General features: G+C 36.9%; 3 protein-coding genes across 8 annotated transcripts in view; 1 reads left to right on the top strand and 2 right to left on the bottom strand.

Annotated features, from left to right (window-relative positions):
• The window catches only part of ODAPH (odontogenesis associated phosphoprotein), a 36,508-nt gene extending 17,221 nt beyond the window's left edge, over positions 1–19,287 (bottom strand). For 2 of the 3 annotated variants that reach the window (XM_010969406.3, XM_074345365.1), the window contains exon 1: positions 19,153–19,287. The gene's annotated coding sequence lies outside the window, so the exon portion shown is untranslated. Of the gene's footprint in view, positions 1–15,654; positions 15,779–19,152 lie in introns of those variants that run through there. The other variant, XM_074345367.1, reaches the window with a different exon arrangement.
• Positions 6,136–21,659, bottom strand: THAP6 (THAP domain containing 6). 3 transcript variants are annotated; one of them, XM_010969328.3, is made up of 5 exons: positions 21,574–21,659; positions 20,551–20,653; positions 19,153–19,360; positions 15,655–15,780; positions 6,136–8,930 (listed from the first exon to the last, which is right to left on the bottom strand). In XM_010969328.3, the coding sequence occupies exons 2-5, from the start codon at positions 20,628–20,630 to the stop codon at positions 8,676–8,678; spliced, it is 669 nt and encodes a 222-aa protein (XP_010967630.1). In that variant the 5' UTR covers positions 20,631–20,653; positions 21,574–21,659; the 3' UTR covers positions 6,136–8,675. The 3 variants fall into 3 exon arrangements, with proteins under 3 accessions (XP_010967630.1, XP_010967631.1, XP_045362095.1); XM_010969329.3 differs by lacking the exon at positions 15,655–15,780; XM_045506139.2 differs by lacking the exons at positions 15,655–15,780; positions 21,574–21,659 and adding an exon at positions 19,813–19,908 and having other exon boundaries at positions 20,551–20,591.
• Positions 21,433–24,894, top strand: part of RCHY1 (ring finger and CHY zinc finger domain containing 1) — a 15,655-nt gene continuing 12,193 nt past the window's right edge. Inside the window, exon 1 of one of the 2 annotated variants that reach the window (XM_010969327.3) lies at positions 21,433–21,896. In XM_010969327.3, the coding sequence (XP_010967629.1) occupies positions 21,807–21,896 (90 nt within the window). In that variant the 5' untranslated portion in view covers positions 21,433–21,806. The remainder of the gene's footprint in view (positions 21,897–24,894) is intronic. The other variant, XM_074345336.1, reaches the window with a different exon arrangement.

Below are 24,894 nucleotides of genomic sequence, written 5' to 3'. Positions count from 1 at the left end.
ACTACTCAGCCATAAAAAATAATAAAATAATGCCATTTGCAGCAACATGGATGGACCTGGAGAATGTCATTCTAAGTGAAGTAAACCATGAAGAGAAATAAAAATACCATATGATACCATTTATGTGTGGAATCTAAAAAAAGACGAACTCATTTATGAAACAGAAACAGACTCACAGACATAGGAAACAAACTTATGGTTACAGGGTGGGAGTGGATGGAAAGGGATAAATTGGGAGTTCGAGATTTGCAGATACTAAGTATTATATATAAAATAGATAAACAAGTTTATACTGTATAGCACAGGGAACTATATTTAATATCTTGTAGTAACCTATAATGAAAAAGAATATGAAAACAAATTAACGTATATGTATGACTGAACTATTACGCTGTACACCAGAAATTGACACAGCATTGTAAACTGACTATACTTCAATAAAAGAAACAAACAGACAAACAAAGAAAAGTAAAAATAACTTGCTAGACATGGTTTTAGATTTAAATTATAGAATACATTTTCATTTCACTCTAAAATTTTCCATTCCCTATGGGGCCTTAGTGAGTTTGATTCCTTAATTTTATTATTATTATTATTTTTAATGGAAGTACTGGGGGTTGAACCCAGGACCTCACACATGCTAAGCTCACGCTCTACCACAGAGCTGTACCCCACCTCCTTGATCCTTTGGATAGTCACATTTCATTGCTAGCTAAAACTATTCCTTACCTTTTTAACAAAATATGTCCAGAAAATGGGATGGCCAAGCAAAGGTGAAATGGACATCTCAATAAGGCGTTCCCTACTCTTAAGACCCACCCACAAGTGTCCTAATAAGAGTGGCAGCCAAAATATTTTTTTAAATCCTTTGGATTTCAGAGGTAAGTTCCTTCAGCTGTACAGCCTGGCAACACTTCGTAGCATTACAGTCTCCTTCTTTCACAAGCACCAGTACCCTTCATTTTTTGTGAAATTGCATGTTGAGTACACCTGGCTGGCAAGTCTGCAGCTGATGCCTGTCTCCACAAGGGGCTCATCCCAGGATTTGTGGTTAGCATCTTGCACAGCCCGTATGCTTCACTACCTTTGTTTAATAAAACCCTTCTGTTTTTTAGAAAGGATGAGGCCCACATTCGCTGAGTCAGAGGTGATGTTATTTTTCAACTGTGCAAGCTCTACCACCAGGATTTGGGAAATTTATTATCTAACACAAATCTGTCGGGGACTCCTCTGCTGTCAACTGACCACAAACCATGGAGCTAAGGTTAATTCCAAGACTGTTTAGTAAATGACTTGATAACTCTGAGACAGTGCTACCCAAAGTAGCAAGTCAAGAATAAGTCGCTCATTATAGAATGTAAATCAACACATTGTTTCATTCATGGAGAAAACCTTGCTATGAAAAAATGATGAATAAATTGAATAGTGTGCTCGGTGCTGTAGTTGATTTCCATCCTGGGGCAAGCTCCTTAACTTGTACACTGGTCTCTGAACCGCATCGTGAGCAGCACTGTCCGTGGTGCTTGATGAAGTGGAATGAAAAAAACGAATGAGTGAGTGAGACATATCTAAGATAGATTAAATGACCTTTTAGGGTTGACATGGGAAGATGTGATGAAGTAAAATTCTCTCTTTCAGTGGGACAGTGTTCCTTGCCTGCTTTTGAGATGCCACAGAGAGGGAAGGTTTATTTAAGGCACAAGTAGCGCGCCTGGCCACTGTTGCCTGTGCTGCTACACAGCCCATCAAGTGCGTTTTCCCATCTTGCCTTGTGCCCTTCCTGTTCTTGTCTTCTTCTCTCATGCTCCTGCCAGGGATTTAAAGAAAGAAAAACCATATGTGTATATTTTTAAAAGTTTTAATTGAAGTATAGTTGATTTACAATGTTGTGTTAGTTTCCGGTGTACAGCAAAGTGATTCAGTTGTATATACATTCTTTTTCATATTCTTTTCCATTATGGTGTATAACAGAATATTGAATGCAATTCCCCATGCTATACAGTAGGACCTTGCTGTTTATCTATTCTGTATATAGTAGTTTGTATCTGCTAATCCCAAACTCTCAATTTATCCCTCGCCACTTTCCCCTTTGGTAACCATGTTTGTTTTCTATGTCTGTGAGTCTCCTTCTGTTTTGCAAATAAGTTCACTTGTATATTTTTTTAGGTTCTACATATAAGTGATATCATATGATATTTGTCTTTCTATTTCTGACTTCACTTAGTATGACAATTTCTAGGTTCATCCATGTTGTTGCAAACGGCATTATTTCATTGTTTTTTATGGCTGAGTAGTATTTCATTGTATGTATGTATCATATCTTCTTTATCCATTTGTGGACATTTAGGTTGCTTTCATGTCTCGGCTATTGTAAACAGTGCTGCTATGAGCATTGGGGTGCATGCATCTTTTCTAATTAGAGAGAAAAAACAATACATGGAAAGCTCATTGTATGGTCTATGTTTTACACACAATTAAATACAATTCTTACCACAATAGGGTGAGGAAAGTATCATTGTCTACTTTGTAAATACTCAGAGAGGTTCAGTAACTTGGCCCAGGTCCGATATGTAATAAACTGGCAGGCTTGGGACTTGAACCTAGGTCTGTTTAGTTCTCTTTGGTTGGTCTGGTCTCCTACTTTGACATCTGAGGAGGGTGCTGACAGAATCCAGGTCCTGGGACAGAGCCTTAAAAGTGCCCACATTGACACACTTAAGTTCCATTTTGGAACTCTGAGGCCCCATTAATTTCATAGTCACCTACTTTAATTGCCACAGTCCTGCCACCTTGTCCACTTCTATGTGTTTGTGTTATGTACATGTGTGTCCCTGTAGGCTGTGAATGCCCTCATCATCTTTGTACCCCTCACAATAGCTTATGAGGCTTTGAAAGCACACATCATGGGTGATTACATTAAATATGCTCATCTATAAACTTCACTTGCCTAAGATAAATATTAAACGAATGAGACAGAGACACAAACTTGATGATGTGGTGTGAATTCTACTGAGCATGTGTGTCTACTAATAAAGCCATGCACAGTGAGGAAAAAGGCATCAGGCAGCCCATCCTCCTGAAGTGTACTCCTTGGTATCCCTGGATTATGGCTTTTGGAACTTCTTGCTAGTCTCTAATCTCTTTGAGGGCAGGAACTGGTCTTTTCTTTGTTGGTTCTCTAGTGCCTAGCACATTTCCTGGCATAACAGTTCCTGGAACTTGAAAAATATATGTGAAATGGTTGGATGTGCTAAATTCTCAGGATTTCCTCTTAAACTGCTGTTACTAGTGCTCACTCTCCACCCCCAGGTGGTTCTTAGATTAAAAATTGTATCTGTCTTCTGCTCCTGGGTTTCCTGGTCCTGATCTAACATTTTCTTCTTCTGACTCCTCCTTTGCATCAGGCAGTATTCCATGATCAGAAGTAGAGCTGGGAGGAAGGAGAGGGATGTGGGAGCACGGGCACCATTGTTTCTCCTGAGCACATCTCTAAAGGCCTTTCATTTTAACCTGTTGTATCTTTGTATTTAAAGTCACTGCTTGAACATGGCTTATAGTTGAGTCTTCCTTTCCTAACCAGTCTCATAATTCTGTCTTTTAATTGGGGTGTTTGGGTAATTTTTGTTTAATGTGATTATTGACATACGCATTTTAGAGAAACCTTCCTGGAGGCAGACTGGAGATAGGGAAACCAAAGAGTCTGTTGCAGTAATCAAGGTAAGAAAAAGGGCTTAAACCAAGGCAATGGTCCTGGAGATGGAGTAGGGAGGGGGCTGTATCTGAGAAATGTTAAGGGTATACAATCAATAGAAATGGAGTTTGGGCATAGAGTTGTGAGTCATTGGTGTAGGTACTGGGTGGGTTCCACTGTTTGGAAGATATGTATACTACATGATAAATTTATATAATTTTTAATTGAGGTATAATTGATATACAGCATTATATTAATTTCAGATGTACAACTATATATATTTATGAATATAAATTTATATATTATCTCTTTCAAACACTGGAATCCAGCTAGGTACTTACACTGATGACCCACAAATCTCTGTCCAAATTCTATTTCTATTGATTGTACTGTTGTACTTGAGCATTTATTTATTTACTTATTTATTACCTTATGTATCAGCCCATCTCCAGTTTCCTATCTTTACCTAGACTATGTTGAATCTAATGTAAATGGTACCAAATATTACAAACCATAAGAAGTCCCCAACATGCAACAGAACTATCTTTGAAGAATTCATATTTTCATAACTAGAGGAACCTGATAGAACAGTTTTACTGTGGTGTTGGTTGATGTGTCACTAATTTGACCATTAATGAGAGCGTTCTAGAATAACTGTGGGTTAAAGCAAAATGAAGAAGAGTGAGTGCCAGAGAGAGTTCAAGGAAGCAGTGGACACTCTTGATGTAACACCCAGAACCCCCTTCAGGAACAAAGCAAGGACTTATTCCTCCAGCTGCTGGGAGTGACAGACCTAAGCTCACAGCCCTCTTCAGATATTGCCTCAGTTGAAGTGAACTGCCTTGCCTAATGGCATTCCCTTTTTCTGGGGCTGCCCACATCCAATGACTGATTAAAGGCTCAGATTCTTTGCCCCAACTCAGGGCAATTTTAGAAGACCGTCTGTGTTGGGAGTCCCCAAGAGCACCCCCAGATTTAATAAGTCACTAGGAGGACTCATAGAATTCAGCATATAGTTGTACCCATTGCTACATGGCTAGGATTGTAGCAAAACAATACAAAGATAAAGCAAAATCAGTAAAGGGAAATAGGACATGGTGCAAAGTCTGGAGGTAAACAGGTGTAAGCCTCCAGGAGCCCCCTTCAGCCAGCATGGAATTGTGACAACATATATGAAATGTTGTCTACCAGGAAATCTCATTAAAGATTCAGGGCCCAAGGTTTTACTGGGGGCTTGTTATATAGGCACTCTTTGCCCAAGATATTCCCAAATTCCAGACTCCCAGAAGGAGAGCAGATGTTCAGCATAAACCACACTGTTTCTACAAATTGTTAAGGCACAGAGAGCCCCTCTTACTAGTTAGGGAATGGTGGAAATCCTCCTGAAATCCAAATTCCCAGATGCCAGCCAAGAGCCAACCTTGTAAGCAGGACTTTCTAAAGATAGAGACTGCTATCTTTAGAAAGTCTTGCTTACAGGCCTGCTATGTTAATTCCTCCCTTCACACACCCCTGGCTTCAGATTTTTCTGTGGGGTTGGCTAAGGTGCTACCTTTACAGAACTTACAGGATGTAGGAGCAGTGGCCCCCATTGTATCTCCATTTAATTCTCCAGTCTGGTTCCTGCAAAATTTAGACAGATGCTGCAGGATGACAGTGGACTAAGGCAAATTCAACCCAGTAGTAGCCCTGACTACAGCTGTGTGCCAGATGTGGTATCTTGCCAGAGCCAATTAATGAGGCTATAGGCACATGGTATGTGACCACCGATCAGGTGGGTGCGTGCTTTTCCACCCGCCTAAAAAGAACAGGTCAGAAACAGTTCACATTCACACGGAATGAGCAAAAAGTGATGCGAACAGCCTAGGTTATGTTGTAACTCTCTTGCTTCTGTTGTAACTAAAATAGACCTAGACCAGATAAACATTCTACAGAAAACTCACTGTTCACTACATTGACGGATTATGTTAATTGAATGGGATGAGCAAGATGTGGCTAGTAAGTAAATTTGAGGCCTTGATGAAGTACATGCGCTCCTGAGGCTGAGACAAAAACCATGAAATTCAGGGGTCTGCTACATCAGTAAAATTTTGGGGGAGGAGTATCCAGTGATGAGGGCATGCTAGGACATCCCCTCTGAAGTAACAGACAAATTAGTACAACTTGTATCTCCCACTATGAATAAGGAGGCACAATGCCTATTAAGCCTCTCTGGGTTCTGAAGGCGGCATATTTCACACCTGAGGGTACTGCTCTCACCTATATACTGGTGACATGAAGGCTGCTAGCTCTGGGTGAGGCCAAAAGCAGGAAAGAGGTCCATGGCAGGTCCACACTGTAGTGGAATCAGGCCTACCACTTGGGTCATCTAACCTAGCAGACTCTATGATATCAGTTATTGGTGGAGGAAAAAATGTGGAATGAATTAAAGCAAAACCACTGTATACATACTCTTGATTTTTCTCTGCTCATTTTATTGAATAACTGAATGTATAAAAACCACATAGAGCACATTACTGGAAAAAATACTTTATTTTTCAAATATATAATGGATTCTTCACTACTCAATTATTTCTATAATAATTTTATCTTTTTATTAAAACTAAATATATATTAATACATTTCATCTTTTCTCAAATTAAAGACTATGGTATAATTGTGATTATCTTTAGCAAAGTCTATTTCCAGAGATTCAAAGTTCACATGGAGAAAAACACCATGACAAGTCCTTCGTACCTGATTTGATGCTGAGGTTGAACTGGTGGCCTGGTTTGTTCTAGGACCCAGAGGCTATTCCAAGCCTGAAAGCAAACTGCAACCCTTAGGTTGGCCTTGGCTGCTTGAGGAACCTCTGGATGGGGGATGACTGGTTTTGCTGTGCACAGAACAGTTCTTCCTCAGGCTAAGCTGGAATCTCTGGGAACAGTGGACTGAGGTATATACTGTGTTCAGGTATTTGTTTGGGTGGCAGCTGGGGAAGACCCTATTTCTTATGTCAGGTTTCTACTGGTAATCATTTCTTCATAAAAATAAAGGGCAAATGGGTAGGTCCGGCTCCTTGATGATACCAATACTTTGCCCACAGCTCTCTCTCTCAATGGTACTAAGACTAATGAGAAAGGAGACAAGAACTGAGTTCACTGTGAACACAAGTAGTAAAAGTGACTGTCACACCTGTGTTGATAGAGGCAGAAACTGGGGATTTACTCTTGGAAAGGTCTTCTGGGCTTGATTTAGTCTAAGAAGCCAGTAAAGGGCTAGGATCTGGACATACTGTGTTTGGATCGATCTTCTTACTTTTCTTCCCTGTCCACTGACTTTTAATTTTTTTGCTCAAAAATAGAGTGAGGGTCATTCTCCATCTCTAGCAAAGAATCTCCATAAAACTAAGATCATACACAAACTCCCCATTAGAGTGTCCATTATGAATTCAAAATTAAATAACTAAAATAAATAATGGGTAGCAAATGAGCTTTTTTATAAGGTAGCAAAAAGATAGAACGTCAGTGATTTCTTTTTAGCATAGTGCTAATCTCTCAAATGTGGGTAAAATCCCAGAGGGAAGGTTTGGAATCTTACATAAAAATATGACATGAGCTAAAATAGAAACTTCTTAAATATAAAAAATTCAAGTGACCATATCTTTACCGATATTAATATAACACAAATAAAATTACAATGAATATTTTAGCACAAAATGCAGTTCATTTCTAGTTAACACATTGAAATAACTGATACTCAAATTCTAACTATTATAGTATAGATGTGTGAATGAAGGCCATATATGTACATGTGCTTCAAAGTTGAATTTGGCTTTGGGCTAGTAATTTTTAATTCTAATCCACAGTGTTCATGACAGTTAATTTAGTAATTTCAGTTGTTTTTGCTACGAAGTTAGGAAAAAACCTATGACCTAAAACCTTCTGACACCTGGATCAATCAGAAAATAACTAAGAGATACTCTTTTGGAAATTCAGTAAGAAGCTATTCTAAAATTGCTGTTTTACTTATCTATTTCTCTAAATAAAAGCTCTTGGATAGTAATCTACCCTCCTAATTAAAGGGAAGTATTACAATCCTTTCTCCAATTCCTACTTTAACTAGAAGAACCACATTATTATTTTTAATGGGTTCTTCTATATTTTGTATTTTTAAAAATGTTAGTAATACTGCTTTCTATAAAATATGAAACAACATTAAAAGTATTAGCTACTACTGGCATTTACACCTCTATGATGAAATAATAGTCATGAAACAAAATGTTCAGAAAAACTGTCAGAGTAACTAACCATTTAAAAATCATATTTATGACCCTCCTTAAAAATCTGTTAAAGCTATGCTGGTTCACATCAAAGTGCTCCTAGTGAGCAGAAATGATGTACTGTACCGAAAAACAGAGACCTCACCATGGATCTTCTTAACTTGGCTCTGAACAACTTTAAAAGCCAAAAGATCTGCACCATATGCTGTTCTCAAGGTCAGTACTATGGGATGCCGTGTAAAAAGATCTTTTGGTATTATTGATGACAAAAGCACCTTGGATTGGCTCCAAGATGGGCATGTGTTATAAATGAATTCTGCTTTATAGTAAAATATATTTAAAGTACAATTCAACTTAGCCAAAAATCTGATGTTGCTTAAGTATCCAGTTCTTACTACTACAGCTTAATTTGGCTGATTTGATACCATTTCCTTAGTCCTACAGAATTTTCTTGATCTTTTAACATCTTACAATGGCGATCTGGCACTAGTGTAGGTCTATAAAAACATAATTGTCACAAGTCACACAAAAACATGATAACTAGCACAAAATTCTGCACATCTTCAAAAAAGAAGTCTTTGGATAATAACTCTAATGCATAATGCTGCAGAGGATCCAAAGAATCACTCCAAATGATGGATATTATTTAATGATGGTAAATGAGAATTATTTTCTAAAAAGCTGTACCAATGTCAATTTTAGGTAGAACATAACAAAATCATTTCATGAAATACAGTCTTGTTCTATGTTTTCCTGACAACACTCCCAACAGAAAGCTTCCAGTCTATTTGCTGTTTCTTGGCTGATGAGACACTCATCCTTTAATTCCCTGATTGTCTTCCTCAATGATTTTTGGAAGCGTTTTTCTCGGTCTAAAACATTCCGCAGACTTTTCTTGGTATCCTCTAGCTCGCTGATCACATGATCTAATTTATGCTTAAGTTTCTTTGGACTGTCCATTACACTGTAACTATGTTCCTGAAAACATAAACATCAAGTTATTAAACCAAACAGACAAGTAGATAAAAGATTATAAGTAGGCCTCCACAGTTTCTCCACTTACTATGCTTAGAGAAGATCTTTAAAAGTTGGTGACATTAGGGTTTAAAGAACAAAGGAAGAGGAATGGGTAGAAGCAGTATTCCAGGTGCCTCAGGCCAGGCCCACATGAGAAGGGCAGAATCCTGTGGATGGGAATCCTGTCTCATCTGCAGGTAGGTATCTGCTTATGAACACCATGGCCCTTGCAATGACTACACAGCTTTCAGTCCCTAAGTGTAAGGCTGCTGAGCTTAAGTATTACCTGTCAAACAAACTTATTTTAAAACTTCTAACTGAATTGCTTTATTTTGATAAATATTTCACTTTCTTTAGGAATGAAAGGAAAGGGACACTGAAGCAGGTCCTCAGGCTGGGTGTTAGGGGATTTAGATGGGCCTCTAGTCTTGGGAGTTTTAAAGAGATAACAAGCTTTCAATACTTTTTATGGTTATGTTTACCCATATATATATATATATATATTCATTCGAAAATAAGGAAGACAACACTGACATATCTTATAAATGTACCATAGAATAATTTTGAAAACCTGTTACTAAACATTAAAATTAGTTAAGAGAACTTTGCTTCCAGCCAAGATGAAATAACAGAGACTGGATTGACTCTTACCTAAAAAAAAACCAACACATGGTCAAAAGACATAAAAATAAGTTTTGAAGATAATGGACATCAGACTAGGAAAGCAGAGATCACAGAGAGATGAGAAACAAAGAGATGAGCCCTATGATTGCCCAGCTTACTGCCCTGATAGAGTTCCAGGCCTCAGTGCAAGGAGAGGAAACCCAGGCAGAACTTTGTAAACTGAGTCAAGGAGAAAGTGCAAAGCACCCAGGGAGACCAAGGTGGCTACAGTTCATGGGACAAAGTACTAGAAAGTAAAGAGCTGCACAGAGAGAGAACCCTGGAGCTCTTCAGAGGCTCCCCTTCAAGTATTCCTCTGAGTCAGATCAGAGCATGTGTGTAGGAAACTGCTCAAGGCTGAGGGAGAGTGACCAGAAAAGATCAGGAGTGCCCTGAGCTCACAGGGAACAGACACCTCTCCCACCAGCCAGACCAGAATCATGGGGCACTGAGTGGAGTATACAAAAGGATCTTGCCTCAGGAGTGGAGAACAAATAGTCCAAGGCTGAGCACTGTTCTAGTCTGCCTAACAAAGCAAAACCTGAAAGGATCAAACTGCCTCCAAATAACTTAACTACCCCAGAACAAAGCTCAAGAATACAGGATACAAAAATATCCAGCAAAGTAAAATCCACAGTGTGTGGCACACAGAATTTATCAGGCATGCAAAGCAGCAGGAAAAAATGAGCCTTAATAAGAGATAAACCAATCAATAGAAACCAATCCAGAACTAGGAAATATTAGAAATAGCAAACAAGGGAATTAAGAAAGTTATTAAAACTGCATTATATATGTTAAAAAGTTAAGTAGAGACATGAAAGACATAAAAAAGAATAAAGTAGAACATCTAGAGACTAAAATTACAATGTGTGAGGTGAAAAATATTTTGTAGAGACTTAATGGCAGATTAGCCATTTCAGAAAAAAAGATTAGTGAAGGGGAAGATATAGCAACAGGAACTATCCAGACAGGACTACAGAGAGAAAAGGGAGTATTAAAAAAAAACAGAATAATTAATAGAGCATCAGTGGGAGGTGACAACTTCAGACAGCCTAGTACACATGTAACTAGACTCCCCAAAGGGGAAGGAAGAAAAGTTGAGGCAGAAAGAAATATTTGAACAAATCATGGCCAAAAATTTTCCAAGTTTTATGAAAACTATAAACCCACAGATAAACAAGCTCAGCAAATCCTAAGCACAAGAAACATGAAGAAAACTAAAGTGGGACACACCAAAATCAAATTCTTCAAAACAACTAGAAAAGAAAAATTATTAAAAGCAAAAAGAAAAAAAAAAGAACTGTTAGGTACAGAGGATAAAGATAAGCATGATAGTAGATTTTGATTAGAAACAATATGTGTGAGAATGTAGTGGAGCAGCATCTTAAAAAATCTAAAAACAATCAAACCCCAACACTGTCAATCTAGAATCTGATACCTAGTGAAAATATTTTTTAAAAAGGAAGACAAAATAATGACTTTTCAGACATTTAAAGGCTAAAAGAATTTATCACCAGTACAGCTGCACTGTAAGGAATTAAAGTAGACCTATTTGTCTTTTTATCTTTAAAGTGTGTTTTTTATAGGAAGCATGTACTTTTGGGTCTTGATTTCTTTTTAATATAATCTGATAATTTCTGCATTTTAATTGGGTTATTTAGACCCTTTACACTTAATGTGATTATTATCACATTTCTTTATATTACTTTATGTCACATTACTTAATGTGATATGGTTTGGTTTAAACTTGCCACCTTACTTGTTTCCTATTTGTGCCATTTGTTCTTTGTTCTCATTTTATTCTTTTTCTGCTTCCTTTTGGATTAACTGAATTTTTTTTTTTATGATTCCATTTATCTCCTTTTTCTCACTCATTAGCCACAGCTTTGTGTATATAATAGTTAAATAGTTAACAGTTTAATAGTTAATAGCTATTTAATAGTTGCTTTTGGGTCTATAGCATCCGTCTTTAACTTACCACAAGCTATGTGGTAAGTGATATTATTCCACTTAACACAGAGTATAAGAATCTTCCCATAGTACACTTTCATTTCTCCTCTTCAACGTTTTTGCTATGCTGTTATATATTTATTTCACTTTTACATATGCTATGAACCCCATACCACATTGGTATTATTTTTGCACTTTAAAGATAAAAAGACAAATAGGTTGAAAATAAGAGTGGAAAAAGATATATACTACAATAACTAATAAACAGAGAGCTAGAGTGGGTATATTACTATCAGACAAAGTAGATTTCAGAGAAAAGAATATTACCAAGGATAGAAAGGGCCATTTCTTTATAATAAAGGGGTTAATTTTATCAAGACATTAGAATACTAAATATTTAGCATCTAATAACAGTGCTGCAAAATGTAACAAGCAAAAACTGACAACTGCAAGGAGAATGAAACAAATCCAGAAGTATACTAGAGGAATAAACACCTCTCTCTCTCAACAACAGAACAAGTAGACAGAAACTCATTAAGAATGAAGACTTGAACATCATCAAACCATTTGACCTAACTGAACATTCCAGCTAACATCAGAGGAATATACATTTTTTGCAAATGCATGCAGAACATCTGCCAAGATAAACTATATTCTAAGCTATAAGTCTTAAGAAATTTAAAAGCATTCAAGCCACACAATGTGTATTCGTGCTGATCACAACAGAATTAAGTTGGAAATTAATAATAGAAAGATATCTGGGAAATGCCCCAATATTTGGAAACTATATAGCACACTTCTAAATAACCCAAGGGTCAAATAACAAATCAAAATGGGATCTGGAAGTATTTTGAACCAAATGAAAATGAAAACATACCTAATTTGTGGAATTAAAGCACAGGGAGAAATTAGTATCACTAAATGGCAAACGTCAGAAAGGAAGAGGCTTCAATTCAATGACGTCAGCTTCCATCTTAAGAAACCAGAAATATGAGCAAATTTTACTGAAATAAGTAGAAGGAAAGAATAAAGATGAGTAGAAATCAGTGAAGTAGAAAGCAAAAATAACAAAAAGAAAAATGAGAAAATCAATGAAACCTAGTTCTAGACAAGATCATAAAACTGATAAATCTCTAGGCAGACTGATCACCAATAGAAGAGAAAGAAACAAATTAATGATATCAGAAATGAAAGAGATGGTATCACTACAGATTCTGTATATATTGAAAGGATAATAAGAAAATGTTTTGAACAATTTTAAGCTAATAAACTTGACAACTGAAATAAAATGGACAAATCCCTTCGAAGATATAAGCTACCAAAAAAACCTTCCCTTCCTTTCAAAATTGTAGAATAGATAAACAAGATTACACTGTATAGCACAGGGAAATATACACAAAATGTTATGATAACTCACAGAGAAAAAAATTGTGACAATGAGTGTGTATATGTCCATGAATGACTGAAAAATTGTGCTGAACACTGGAATTTGACACATTGTAAAATGATTATAAATCAATAAAAAATGTTAAAAAAAAAACAACCTTCCCACAAAGAAAATTACAGTCGCAGATAACTTTACTGGGGAAGTTTACCAAATATTTATAGAAAAAATAATTGCAACTCTATACAATATATTCCAGAAAACTGAAAAAGAACGCAGTACTTTCTAACTTGTTCTTTGAATGCCGATGTTATTAGCATTATTCTAATATTGAAACCAGGCAAAGACATTCCAAGGAAAGAAAACTCCAGACCAATGTCCACATACAAGAAAAAATTCTAAACAAAAAGTTAAATCTAATCCAACAATACATATAAGGGATAATATCATGAAGAATTTATTCCAGTATGCAAGGCTGGTTTAATATTAAAAAAATCAATTGATGCAACTAATCACATTAACAAACTAAAAAATAGAAACCTTATGATCTCTCAACAGGTACAGAAAAAGCATTTGACAAAACTGATATTCCTTTCTGATAAAAATTCTCAGCAAACTAGGAATAGAAAGTCACCTCCCCGGTGATGACATGGATAGACCTAGAGGGTATTATGTTAAGTGAGATAAGTCAGACAGAGGAAGACAAACACTGTATGACTTCACTTATATGTGGAATCTAGAAAAAAAAAAGAAAAAACATAAAGCAGAAAGAGAATTATAGATACAGAGAACAAACAGGTGGTTGCCAGAGGGGAGGACGAGGAAAGAAACAGGTGAAGGAGTAAGAGTTACAAACTTCCAGTTATAAAATAAACAAATCATGCGTATGAAATGTACAATGTGGGGAAAATAGTCAATAGCTATGTAATGTCTTTGTATGGTGATATATCATAACTAGACTTATTGTGGTGATCAGTTTGAAATATATAAAAATATAGAATCACTATGTTGTGTAACAGGAACTAACATAGTGTTACAGGTGAATAACAGTTCAAAAAAAACCAAAGAAACTCGTAGAAAAAAAGTTCAGATTGTGGTTATCAGAGGCAAGGGATGAGGGGAGGGAGAACTGGATGAAGGCAGTCAAAAAGTATAAACTTCCAGTTATAAGAGAAACAAGTACTAGGGATATAATGTACAACATGATAAATATAATTAACACTGCTGTATATTATATATGAAAGTTGCTAAGAGTAAATTCTAAGAGTTCTTATCATAAGAAAAAAGTTTGTTTCTCCTGTTTCTTTAACTTTGTTTTATATGAGATGATGGATGTTCACTAAACTTATTGTGATGATCATTTCATGATGTATGTAAATCAAATCATTACTGTACACCTTAAACTTATACAGTTCTTTAAAGTCAATTATATCTCAATAAAACTGGAAGAAAAAGGAGAAAGGCACTTGCTAAATCTGATTAAGGGTATTTATGAAAAACCTACAGTTAACATCATATTTAATATTATATTAATGTCTTTAATGGTGAAAAGCTGATGCCTTCCTCCTAATATCAGGTCCAAGACATAAAGATCAGTTCTCAGTACTTCTATTCTGCACAGCCTTGGAAGTTCAAGGTAGTGCAATAAAGCAAGACAAAGAAATGAAAGAAAGGCATTCATATTAGAAAGGAAGAATTTGAACTGTTTCTAATGACAGACAACATAATTGTCTATGTAGAAAATCGGATAACCTCAACAAAAAAGCTTTGATAATTAATGTGAGTTTACCAAGTTTGACAGATACAAGATCGATAAAGAAAAGTCAATTTATTTCTATATACTAACAGTAAATAAAACAATACCATTTAAAATAGCATCCAAATATACAAAATACTTAGGGATAAATCTGACAAAAGAAGTGAAAGACCTGTGCACTGAAAACTACAAAACACTGTTGAGAAGGTGTAAATAACTGAAGAGATATAATAAGTTTATGGGTTGAAAGACATAAAAATAGTCTTACTAAGATGTCAGTTCTTCCCAAATGGATCTGTAGATTGAAAACAATCCCAGCCAAAACTATAGCAGGATTTTTGTAAAAATTTGCAAGGTGATTCTAAAATTCATATAAAAATGCAAAGGACCTATAATATCCAAAGCACCTTTGAAAAAGAATAAAGTTGAATGAGTAACATTGCCTGATTTCAAGAATTATTATAAAGTTACAGTAACCAAGATAGTAAAATAGATTTGGATTTCAGGTCTGGTTCTCACATGAACAGGCAATGAGATGAATGAAATAAATGCAAGCTTCAATACTCTATAATGTGTATGATTATTCTTCAAGAAAACCTAAAGACAACTATTTTTTAAATTACATATTTTTATATAGAAAGTATGACATCTAAAGGGAGGAATTAATTATTGCATTTTATTGGTTGAAATATCCTGGTGAAAGTACTCTTTGAACTAAATATATAAGAAAAGATTAACTACCTGTGTATCATTATTGCAAATATATAAAAATATAATGGCCCTGGGAAGCAATATTATTTTATAATATTACGTATTTAAAAAAACCCTCATCTCCTCGTTGTTCAATATGATTATGAAAAGCTTAATCCTAATGGAGAGGACATGTTCATCTTAAAAATATCAACACTAGCCCAGTAAGTAATTTTACTTACAAAAGTGAACTGGGACTGGAATTCTTCAGTACCTGAGGAAGCACCAACAAGCTGGTGATTGTGGTTTGTGACTGGAAGGGTTTTGAGGGTGAAGTTTTTCCTACAATGAAGCTTTTCTTTTTTCCCCTGTTAAGAATAGTTAATAACAATCATTGTAGATACTTTTGTCCTTATATAATTGTCCTTATATAATAGTTAAAATAGTATACTACTCTTTTGGAAAAATCTGAATAGATCAAGTGGAGAAAAGCCTTTAGGATAAAAAATGGAATTCTAAGTAAGTGGAGAAAGGCTATAAATCATGAAAAAATGAACTAATTAAGAAAAACAGGTATATCCTTTATACATAATAAACCACAATGAAATTCTATGTACTGAAAAGGTATGTAAGAATGAAAACCAAGAGGAACCAGAAAAATATATGGGAAATATTTATATAATCTTAAGGTGGGGAAGGCTAAAGTTAGACAGCACAGGAGAAAACATAGAACTACTTTTAAAAAGTCTGAATTTCAAAAAACAAAACAAACCAACCCCATAATTAGAACTAAAAATAAGAAAAAATAACTGCAACATAGATGGCAGTTAAATGATTCAAATCCTTAGTATCTAGTGTTGCTACAAAACAGCTTAGAAAAAGATGAAAACAGAAGAGGACCTGAATAAGTAATTCACAAAAGAAGAAATACAAATGTCTACTAAACACATGAAAAAATGTAGAAACTCACTAACATTTAAAGATAAATTAAAACAATAAGATGCCATTTTTGCCTATCAATTCTAGCAAAGGTTAAAAACACAACTTATACTAAGGATTAGGGTGGACAGATACTTTAAAGCATTACTGTGGGCCTTTGGGAGGTCTGTATCAAAAGCAAAATCCTTAAAAGTGTGTATAATTTTTGACTCAACAAAATTTATTTCCAGGAATTCAGTTTGAGGAAGTAAGGCTATCTACATAGATTCAACTACAATAATGTTCATCATAATGCTGTTTAAAATAGTGAAAGATGACAACCTATATACAATAGAGGGGACTGATTACAATAAACTGTTGTTCATACATATGATCAACTGCTATATGGTCATTAAAAATGCTCTGCAAAGATGACACCACCAAGTACTAGCAAGGATTCAGAAGTAGAGGAACTTTTATAAGCTGATGGTGGGACTATAAATTGGCAAAGCCACTTTGGAAAACTATGGCAATATCTACTCAGGCTGAACCCTAGGACCAAGCAATTCTACTTCTAACAGAAATATACACATACTCTGTAGAAACGTGTACATAAGTGCGTTAAAACATGGACAAAAATGTTCGTAGTTGCACCATTCATAATAACCCCAAAATGAAACAATCCAAATATTCATCAACAGGAGAATGGAGAAATTATATCTTGTTTATACAATGGAATATTATAGCACAAAGATAATAAATGGACTAGTATCACATGTTACAGTGTGGATGAATCACATGGACAAAATGTTGAGCTAAAGAAGCCAGAGTACAGAGTACCTACTACATGACTCCATTTCTATAACTGATTGGGTAGAAGCCAGTGGTTACCTTTGGGGCTGTAGTGACTGGGAAGGAGCATGAGGGAAGCTTCTGGGGCACTGGTAATATTCTGTATCTTGGTCTGAGGGGAGTTACATGAGTGTATTCACTTCGTGAAAATTCACTGGTCTATACACTTAGGATGTGTGCACTTTTCCACATACACGTTATATTTCAATATAAAGTTTAGTTAAAAAAATTATGTTCTATGTAAGTTTCTCTTAAAAATGTGATCCATAAAGCTGTAACACAATCCTGTGAAGTGCTTGTTAAAAAGTGCAGATTCCTAGACTCCAAACCAAACTTACTGAATCAAATTCTTTGGGAGAGAGGCACAGGAGTCTGCATTTTAAACAAGTTCCCTGGAAAATGCTTATGTAGACTAAAGTTTGAAGCCACTGTTGTGAAACAATATTTCACATCATGGAAAATAGTAGTTAAGAGTGAACTTTGGAGCCATAATGCCTGGGTTCAAATCCAGCCTCTGCCTTTTAACAGCAGTGTGACCTGGGGAAGGAATTCCAACTTTCTGTGCCTAAGTTTCCTCAAGTGGTCAATAAGAATAATAATAGTATTTATTTCTTATGTTGTTGTGATGACTAAATGAGTTAATACATATGTAAAGTGCTTAGAATAGTGTCTGGCACACAGTAAGCACTATATGAATGCTAAAAAAAGAAAGAAACATATAAAAAAGGACATACAATATAATTATTTTTGTAAGAATATATAATACAGATGACTTTACATACAAACATACACAAACAAATGACTGGAAAGAGACACATCAGAGTATTATCTCTGGATTATGTGATTATTGTTAATTTTTCTTTTTTGATTGTATCCATCTAATTTCCTATAATGAAAAATATCTTTGTTATTAGGAAAGAGTTCTTGAAAGTAATTTATGGTTTATTTCACTTATTATGTTCATACTTCTTAAGGTCCTCTTAATATTATAGATGACACCTTGCTACAGGAAAGAAACTCTGTAGAGCAAATTGTACAGGATACTGTACATTTACTAATATGGAAAACAGTGAAGCAGTCTCTACTTGATAATGCACGTGTTGCAATATGAACAGCTGCGGAGAGTGAGCAAGACTTCGTGGGAGTAGGCACACTTCTGGACTACTCCCTTGTTTCCAGCTGTCAGGAGGGAGATACTTTTCAATGGAGGTTCATTGCTATTGTTGTGGGAACTCACAGGCTCTCCCTGAAATGTCCACATTGGAATCAGTTTGGAAGCAAATACACTTTCAGGTACATAGTCAAGAGAGATATTGAGGGTGAGGCAGCCCACTCTTGGCACTAATATCACTGAGAAAAAACAGAGAATTCACTAGAGTTTACTTAATCCTTCTCTTTTCTTTTTCTGATCTTTTCTCTCTTTTCCTTCTCCTGTCCTTATTTCTTTTGATTTTTTTTCTTTTAGTCCTACCTAGGCGTTAAGCTTGAATGTATGTGGCTCTAAAAGTCTATTTTGGGCCTGTTAGAGGCTCTGCTCTAGACTTCTGCTCTAGTGTGAAGAGGACTGCCAACTTGGAACTTCAGTTCAACCCTCTTATGTTCCTCCATTTTCTGACACAAATCTCGAGCTGTATCAATTCCTAAGGTCAGTCCCCTTCACCAAACCTTAGTAATGTACAGCTGTTTCTGAGTGGCTACTGGCAAAATACTCCTATTATTTTTTGCAAAAGCTGAAACAGCAGTTTATACATCTAAAAACTTGAAGAATGGACTTCAAATTAATAAGCAAACAATAAAAATGTTAGCAAGTATGAAGGTTCTTAAATAGTATCATAAAAAGTAATAAACAAGTTTATACTGTATAGAACAGGAAACTATATTCAAAATCTTATATTAACCTATGATGAAAAAGAATATGAAAACAAACAAACAAAAAAAGTAATGATGGTAAGTAGCATCTCATCACAAACCTGTAAGTGAGATGGGGAATCAAAGATAGAAGGTATGACTCCAGGTTTCAGTTTAATATTTGGAGCACTTCGGTCAAAATCTGTCTTCTTAAAGTGCCTTGAACACAACACATCTCCTTTTTTAGGCTCCCAAATGCCTGCAGCATTCACATCAAGTCTTTTCATTGCTAATACCCATTTTCTTTTGACCTTTTCATCTGTTGGGAATCTAGAAAAAATACACAAAATATTTTAGAATTAAACACTATTGATATACACTTGAATTAAGGCTGTGATTACATTGATTCTTTAACTAGTTTGTTACTATTTTCAGGAACTAGAATATTTAGGAAACCATCATGATTCATGCTGTCATAACTTTCAGTTTTAACAGTCAGATCTTTGTACCAAACATGCTGCAGGCAGATGGCCCTTGTTTAAATTATACTCATATCATAAAAGAGAAACGTTTCAAAGAATATTTAACACTTTATAGTAAGATCCACAATTGAAGGTTTTTCTTGGTGATAAAGAATATCACTTGAGCCTTTTCCTATCTGAGGAATTTATCTCAGAGACACTTGTTCTTTCATTCCTCTGAAAGCATCAAAAAAATTGCTCAGTACAGCATTTTATAGAAAACGGGTCTATAAATGCTTAGTGAATGAATGCAGAAAACACCTGCAGAGTTCGGAGTTCTGGAGATCAGCACTAGTCCTTTTGAGATCTGGAGGCCAATAACCGTATCTTTTCCGATTTTCCATGCTGGTTCAAATCCTTTTTGGAATAAGGTAGGGTACACATACTCATTTTTGATTTTCTCTTAACCTAGCAAAGTAGTTAGCAGATCTTTCTCTAGCACACAGCACAGTCCGTGGTACAAAAGCAGCAAAATGAACCTTTAGCAAATGAGTAATTATTAAATCTTATTGCTCCTTCTTTCCTATGCCAGAAGAATGGCTAAAATACCAAATTAGGACCATCTTGATTTCTCTGAAATACACCTAAAGAACCCTTGGACTGAATTTGTAACTTACATTTTCTTTCTCTACAACATAAGCTTCATCTATTTCTAAATAGAAAGGATAGAATATATTTGGGCAAAGATCATTCAGATTGTAAACTACATGTAAACAACACTGAATTTCTTTGAAGGTATGTTAAGATGTAAAGTAACAATATTTGCAAAAATGAGTTTGATATTTTTGTTAATCAGCTGGTGATACCTTGTCAAGTATCTTAAGTTCCCAAACTAAATTGTAAACGGGTAAAAGTATCACTGCCACTTCCAATTCAACTAAAAAGGTTATTTAAAAAGAACTTGGGAACAAAAGTTCAAACTTGAAAATTTAAAGAGAACTGTCTTTTTGCTTTTTCTAACATTCAAAAGTACTTGGTTTAACTGCAGCAAAATCTTACACGTGAAATGTCAGTCCTTTTAACTTGGAATTTGGTAAACAGCGAGAAGCACATCCAATGGCCGAGCAACATTTCACCATGATTTTAGCAACTCATAACAGAACTGAAAGAAAATTAAGAGGGCAAGAGTTAGTAACTTCAAAGCTAGGGGGACCGTATTTACCTTTCCCAGTATGTTCCAGTACGTTTTAGGTAACATGAAATCATGTTACAAAGCCAAAGGCAAAAATTTTCTTCCAACACCTGCACCTTTGCTCATAAAATTTTCTCTGGGTTTGGCTCTTTAATAGGGCAAGTCATATTAGCTATGCACTGAGGCGCCTGATTTCAGTTTTATAGGCTGATACATTTCCTTTCCACTGCCTTTTATAGGCACGACGTTCTCTCTGCCACAAGGCCTTGTCACACTAGCTCCTCCTCAGCCTTCAGCTCAAGTGCTGCTTCCCCAGGGAAACCTTCCTTGACACCCAGATTAAGTCAGAGCCCCTCTAGTACCAGCTCTTGAGGAACACACACTTCTTCCTAGCACTTCTCAAGGCTGTAATCCTACATTTATTTCAGAGATTCTCTGATGAATACCTTTCTCCCCTACCAGTCTATTAGTTCATGAAGCCACGGTGGGGCTGTGTTTTTTTTTTTTTTTTTTTGTCCCCACGGCGTAGCTGGTGATTGGTACGTAGTACTTGTTAATATATATTCTGAAGGTATGAACAGGAAGTAAAGGGGAACGGGACCTAAGCAAGGTGTTCACTGCGATGGAGAGCACCTGAGCGCCCAGCAGAGGCGGCTACCCGCTCGCAGACAAGAGGCCGGGCCGAGCTCCGCCCCATTCTCGAGGCTCCGGCCGCCGCCGGCCGAGGGCGGGGCCGCCCTGTCACAAGTGCGGATGCGGCTGGAGGGCGGTCCTACCCCAGGGACCACCGAACGTCTCCGCGCCGCTGCGGTTCTCCTCGCCCCGAACCACGCCCAGGGTGTGGACGGGTAGCGATGGGGGAAAAGGAAAAGCAACCTAAGAGTTATTACCGTTAGCAGCGAAAGCCGACTAACGCCGACGACAGAGATTGCGTCTCCTTTCGCTTCCGGCCCGTCGTCCTGGGAACCGGAAATCCGGCTGCCCCGGGTCACGTGATCCACCGCCATCTTGGTTCCGGTGGCAGCTGCAGCCGGGAAGCGGTGGGCTAGAGCGGTGCTGCTGCTGCGGGCTCAGTTTTCATCCTCGGGGAAGGGTTCTTGGAGTGCGAGGGGAGGTGGAGGAGATGGCGGCCTCGGCGCGGGAAGATGGCGCCCGCGGAGAGGAGCAAGGGCAGCGGGGCTGCGAGCATTATGACAGAGGATGTCTCCTGAAGGTGACGACTTCACTGGGCTCTTCCCCTCCGAGCTTCCGCCGGGCCGGGCTGGGGGCGGGGTGGGCAGGCGGTTAGGTTGGGCTAACTTTGAGGCCAAGCTGTTTGTCAGAATGCCTTCCTTCACGTACCTGGGTTCCTGCGGTCGAGAGCGTTTTTGTCACGGCGACGACGGCTCACCTTTCCTCCTGTTTTGTATTTTATAAGCAGAACTCTTCTTGCTTGGGAAGAACATGGGCTTGCACATCGGTTACTTTGTCAATGGGTTTATTTATTTAGTCCTTTGCTGCTGAAAGTAGACTGAGGCATCCCCAGGCCAGTGCTGGCTTTTTCCCAGGATCACTTACAGGTGTGTGATGAAATAGCAGAATCGGGATAAACAAGTGGAGGAGAATCGGAGTACGGTTTTACCTCCCGTAGTAAATACGTTTTATAGCTTGCCAGCTTTATTTTAGTGGCAGTGAGTATGCCTAAGCCTGCCAAGGAGAAAAACCTGTGTGGAATAGGAAAATAGTCATGTAATTGCCACTAAATAGGAACTTATGTATAGGAGAATGCTTAGTATGTATCCACTGTTACTTTTGCTGTTTGAGAAAAATTCCTCGCCAATCTAGAACTTTAAAAACTGGCATCCATCCAGTTAAAGTTAGTTAATTTTTCTTGCAAGAAGCAGTTAAAAGATTTTGCTTAGAAAGCTTCAGCTTTGAAATTCCCTAGTCCTACTCCCAGATCTTAGCTCTGCTTCTTAATAACACAGTACTTTTGAGAAAACTACTATTTAAGTGCCCCATGTGTAAAATAGGGGTGATAGAAGTTCCTGTTTAATAAAAAAAAAAAAAATCATGAGGCCTGTAAGGACAGCCTAAAGCCTTTTCTGTAGGCTGTGGTGTGGTGAACGTTGCGCACTGGATGAAGCTCTTTGACAGTAGGTCATTCACCGGGTGTTCTGTAAGGAAACTGAATGCTATCCTTATGATTCCATTTCCACTGAGATGTTCTGTTAGTTTCAAACTTGAGGCCTAAAACTGAATTCAGCATCTTAGCCCTCATCTCATCTCCCCAAGAAACCACGCAGGTAACATTTGTGTTTTAGAGCACTGAGATACTTGACCATGAGTAGAAAATGCTTTTTTGCCTCCCCAGCTTTGTTAAATATCAGAGACCTAGTGAAGAGTTTTAAGGAGGAAGTAACCAACCAAATCAAATGCTGCTGTTTGGGTAAGATGAGAACTGAAAATTGACGTTTAAATTTGGCAAGGAGGTCACTGGTGATCCTGACAAGAAAAGTTTCAGTGGAGGCATAAGGACAAAGCCTGCTTGGCACGGATTCAAGAGAGAAGGGCGATAGTGGAAATGAAAATGGCTTTTGTAGACAATTCTTAGAGTTTTGCTGTGAAAGAGAGCAAAATAAATAAATTAAATAAAATGATGCTGTCGTTGCTGGGAGATTGGGATCATGGGTTTTTTTTCCCTTAAGATGGGAGGTGTTGCAGCATATTTGTATATTCTTAGAAATGACCCAATTTATCATGCAGGAGGGAGAGGGAAAACTAGGAGCTCTGCCTTTGAGTAGCCCAGCAGAAGACTGGTTCCAGTGCATGAGTAGAGGAGGTGGCTTTAGATGAAAACATGGGCTGTAGACTACAGAAGGAAGAACAGTGACATACATCTGCAAGTAGGTTGACAGAGTTTGTGGGAGGATGTTCTCTTTTGATTATTTCTATTTCACAGTGAAATAAGCAAGGTCATCAGTAAGTGGGGAAGAAGGGGTGTTTGAGGTTTAAAGAGAAAGGAGATGTGAAGTAATCATCTAGGTCTTAGGTGCTAGACTCTAGAAGAATGAGGGAATTGACTAGGGAAACATGGAAGTAAGAGCCTACTTTTTATTAGTGGTTATGACTTACAAGAGAGACCAGCCAGTGTGGTGGTGCTTTTACTTTAGCCATATTTATCTGTTCCTATGCAGGTTGAGTAGGCGACAATTGGATTTAACCAGAGTTGGGATTCTGGGTAGGTGAGTATGTAGAGGAAGAGAGAAGGAAGAAACTGGGGTATGTGCAAGGGAGGAACTGGAATGAGTTGAAAAAGAGAGGGTGGAGTGGTTAGAGAATTTCATACTTGAGATTAAGATACAAACAGGATTCAGTTCTTGTTCTAGAGTAGTGGTTCTGAAAGTATGGTGACTGGCCTCCTGGGGATTCCTGAGGGCCGTTAGAAAACTACATTCTAATACTAAGACATTACTTGTCTTTTTCAGCGTGTGTAAGACTAACAGTTAAAACTGCTGGCACCTTAGCATGAATCAAGGCAGTGGCACTGAACTGTATTACACCTGTAGTTTAAAAAAAGAAAGTTTCACTTAAAGTGTCATTGATAAAATTAAAGCAATAAAATTATCAGTTGTATAAAATCCCAGTCCTTGAAGTCATGTCTTTTTATATGTTTGATGAAATGGGATGTTTTCATCAAGCACTTCTGCAAACTGAAGTTAGGTGATTGTTCTGAGGAGAAGCTCTTATACAACTGGATTATGAACTGAACTAGTTCCTTTTTTAGTGGCACACTTTTTACTTGAACTGTAGTTTTTCAAACTTGTGTATTTGGTGGATATTTTCTCAAATAGGGAAATTAGACACTCATTACAAGGAAGACAGTCAGCAGTGACAAAATTCAAACTTTCATGTAAAAATTAGAATTTTACAAACTTGTGTTAGCCTTTCTTAGCTTGAAAGCTTCACAGTACCTAAAGACTTTTCTGATAATATGGGTAGTGATGTTAATGTGATTTTTTGATACTGCATATCGGTTGTGGGCACATTGGGAAGATGTGCATAACTCAGTGAATTGGTATTTTCCAAATGACCAATGCATGAATAAAAGGTCCATTCAAAATGCAAGATAGATCAATGGATTTTAATGTAACAGGCAGAAAAGTTCACTGATTAATTTCAGATTCCATGTTGTAGCTAGTGGTTTTTAAGAGTTGTTGAGTTTTGGTGTA

The sequence above is a fragment of the Camelus bactrianus genome, chromosome 2 (genome assembly GCF_048773025.1).
Source record: "Camelus bactrianus isolate YW-2024 breed Bactrian camel chromosome 2, ASM4877302v1, whole genome shotgun sequence".
In the NCBI taxonomy this organism is placed as follows: Eukaryota; Metazoa; Chordata; class Mammalia; order Artiodactyla; family Camelidae; genus Camelus; species Camelus bactrianus.
The sequence above is the reverse complement of the archived record's forward strand: the minus strand, read 5'-3'. Positions and strand labels throughout refer to the sequence as shown.

Bases quoted from the DNA above. Each gene is read 5' to 3' on its own strand.
- THAP6 (XM_010969328.3), bottom strand. From the start codon at position 20,630: ATGGTGAAATGTTGCTCGGCCATTGGATGTGCTTCTCGCTGTTTACCA. The intron at 19,361-20,550 runs GTAAGATTTTGC...TATTTTTTCTAG, and splicing joins AAAGGACTGACATTTCACGT to ATTCCCAACAGATGAAAAGG. The intron at 15,781-19,152 runs GTTTGTGATGAG...TATTCTTAACAG, and splicing joins ATTCCCCATCTCACTTACAG to GGGAAAAAAGAAAAGCTTCA.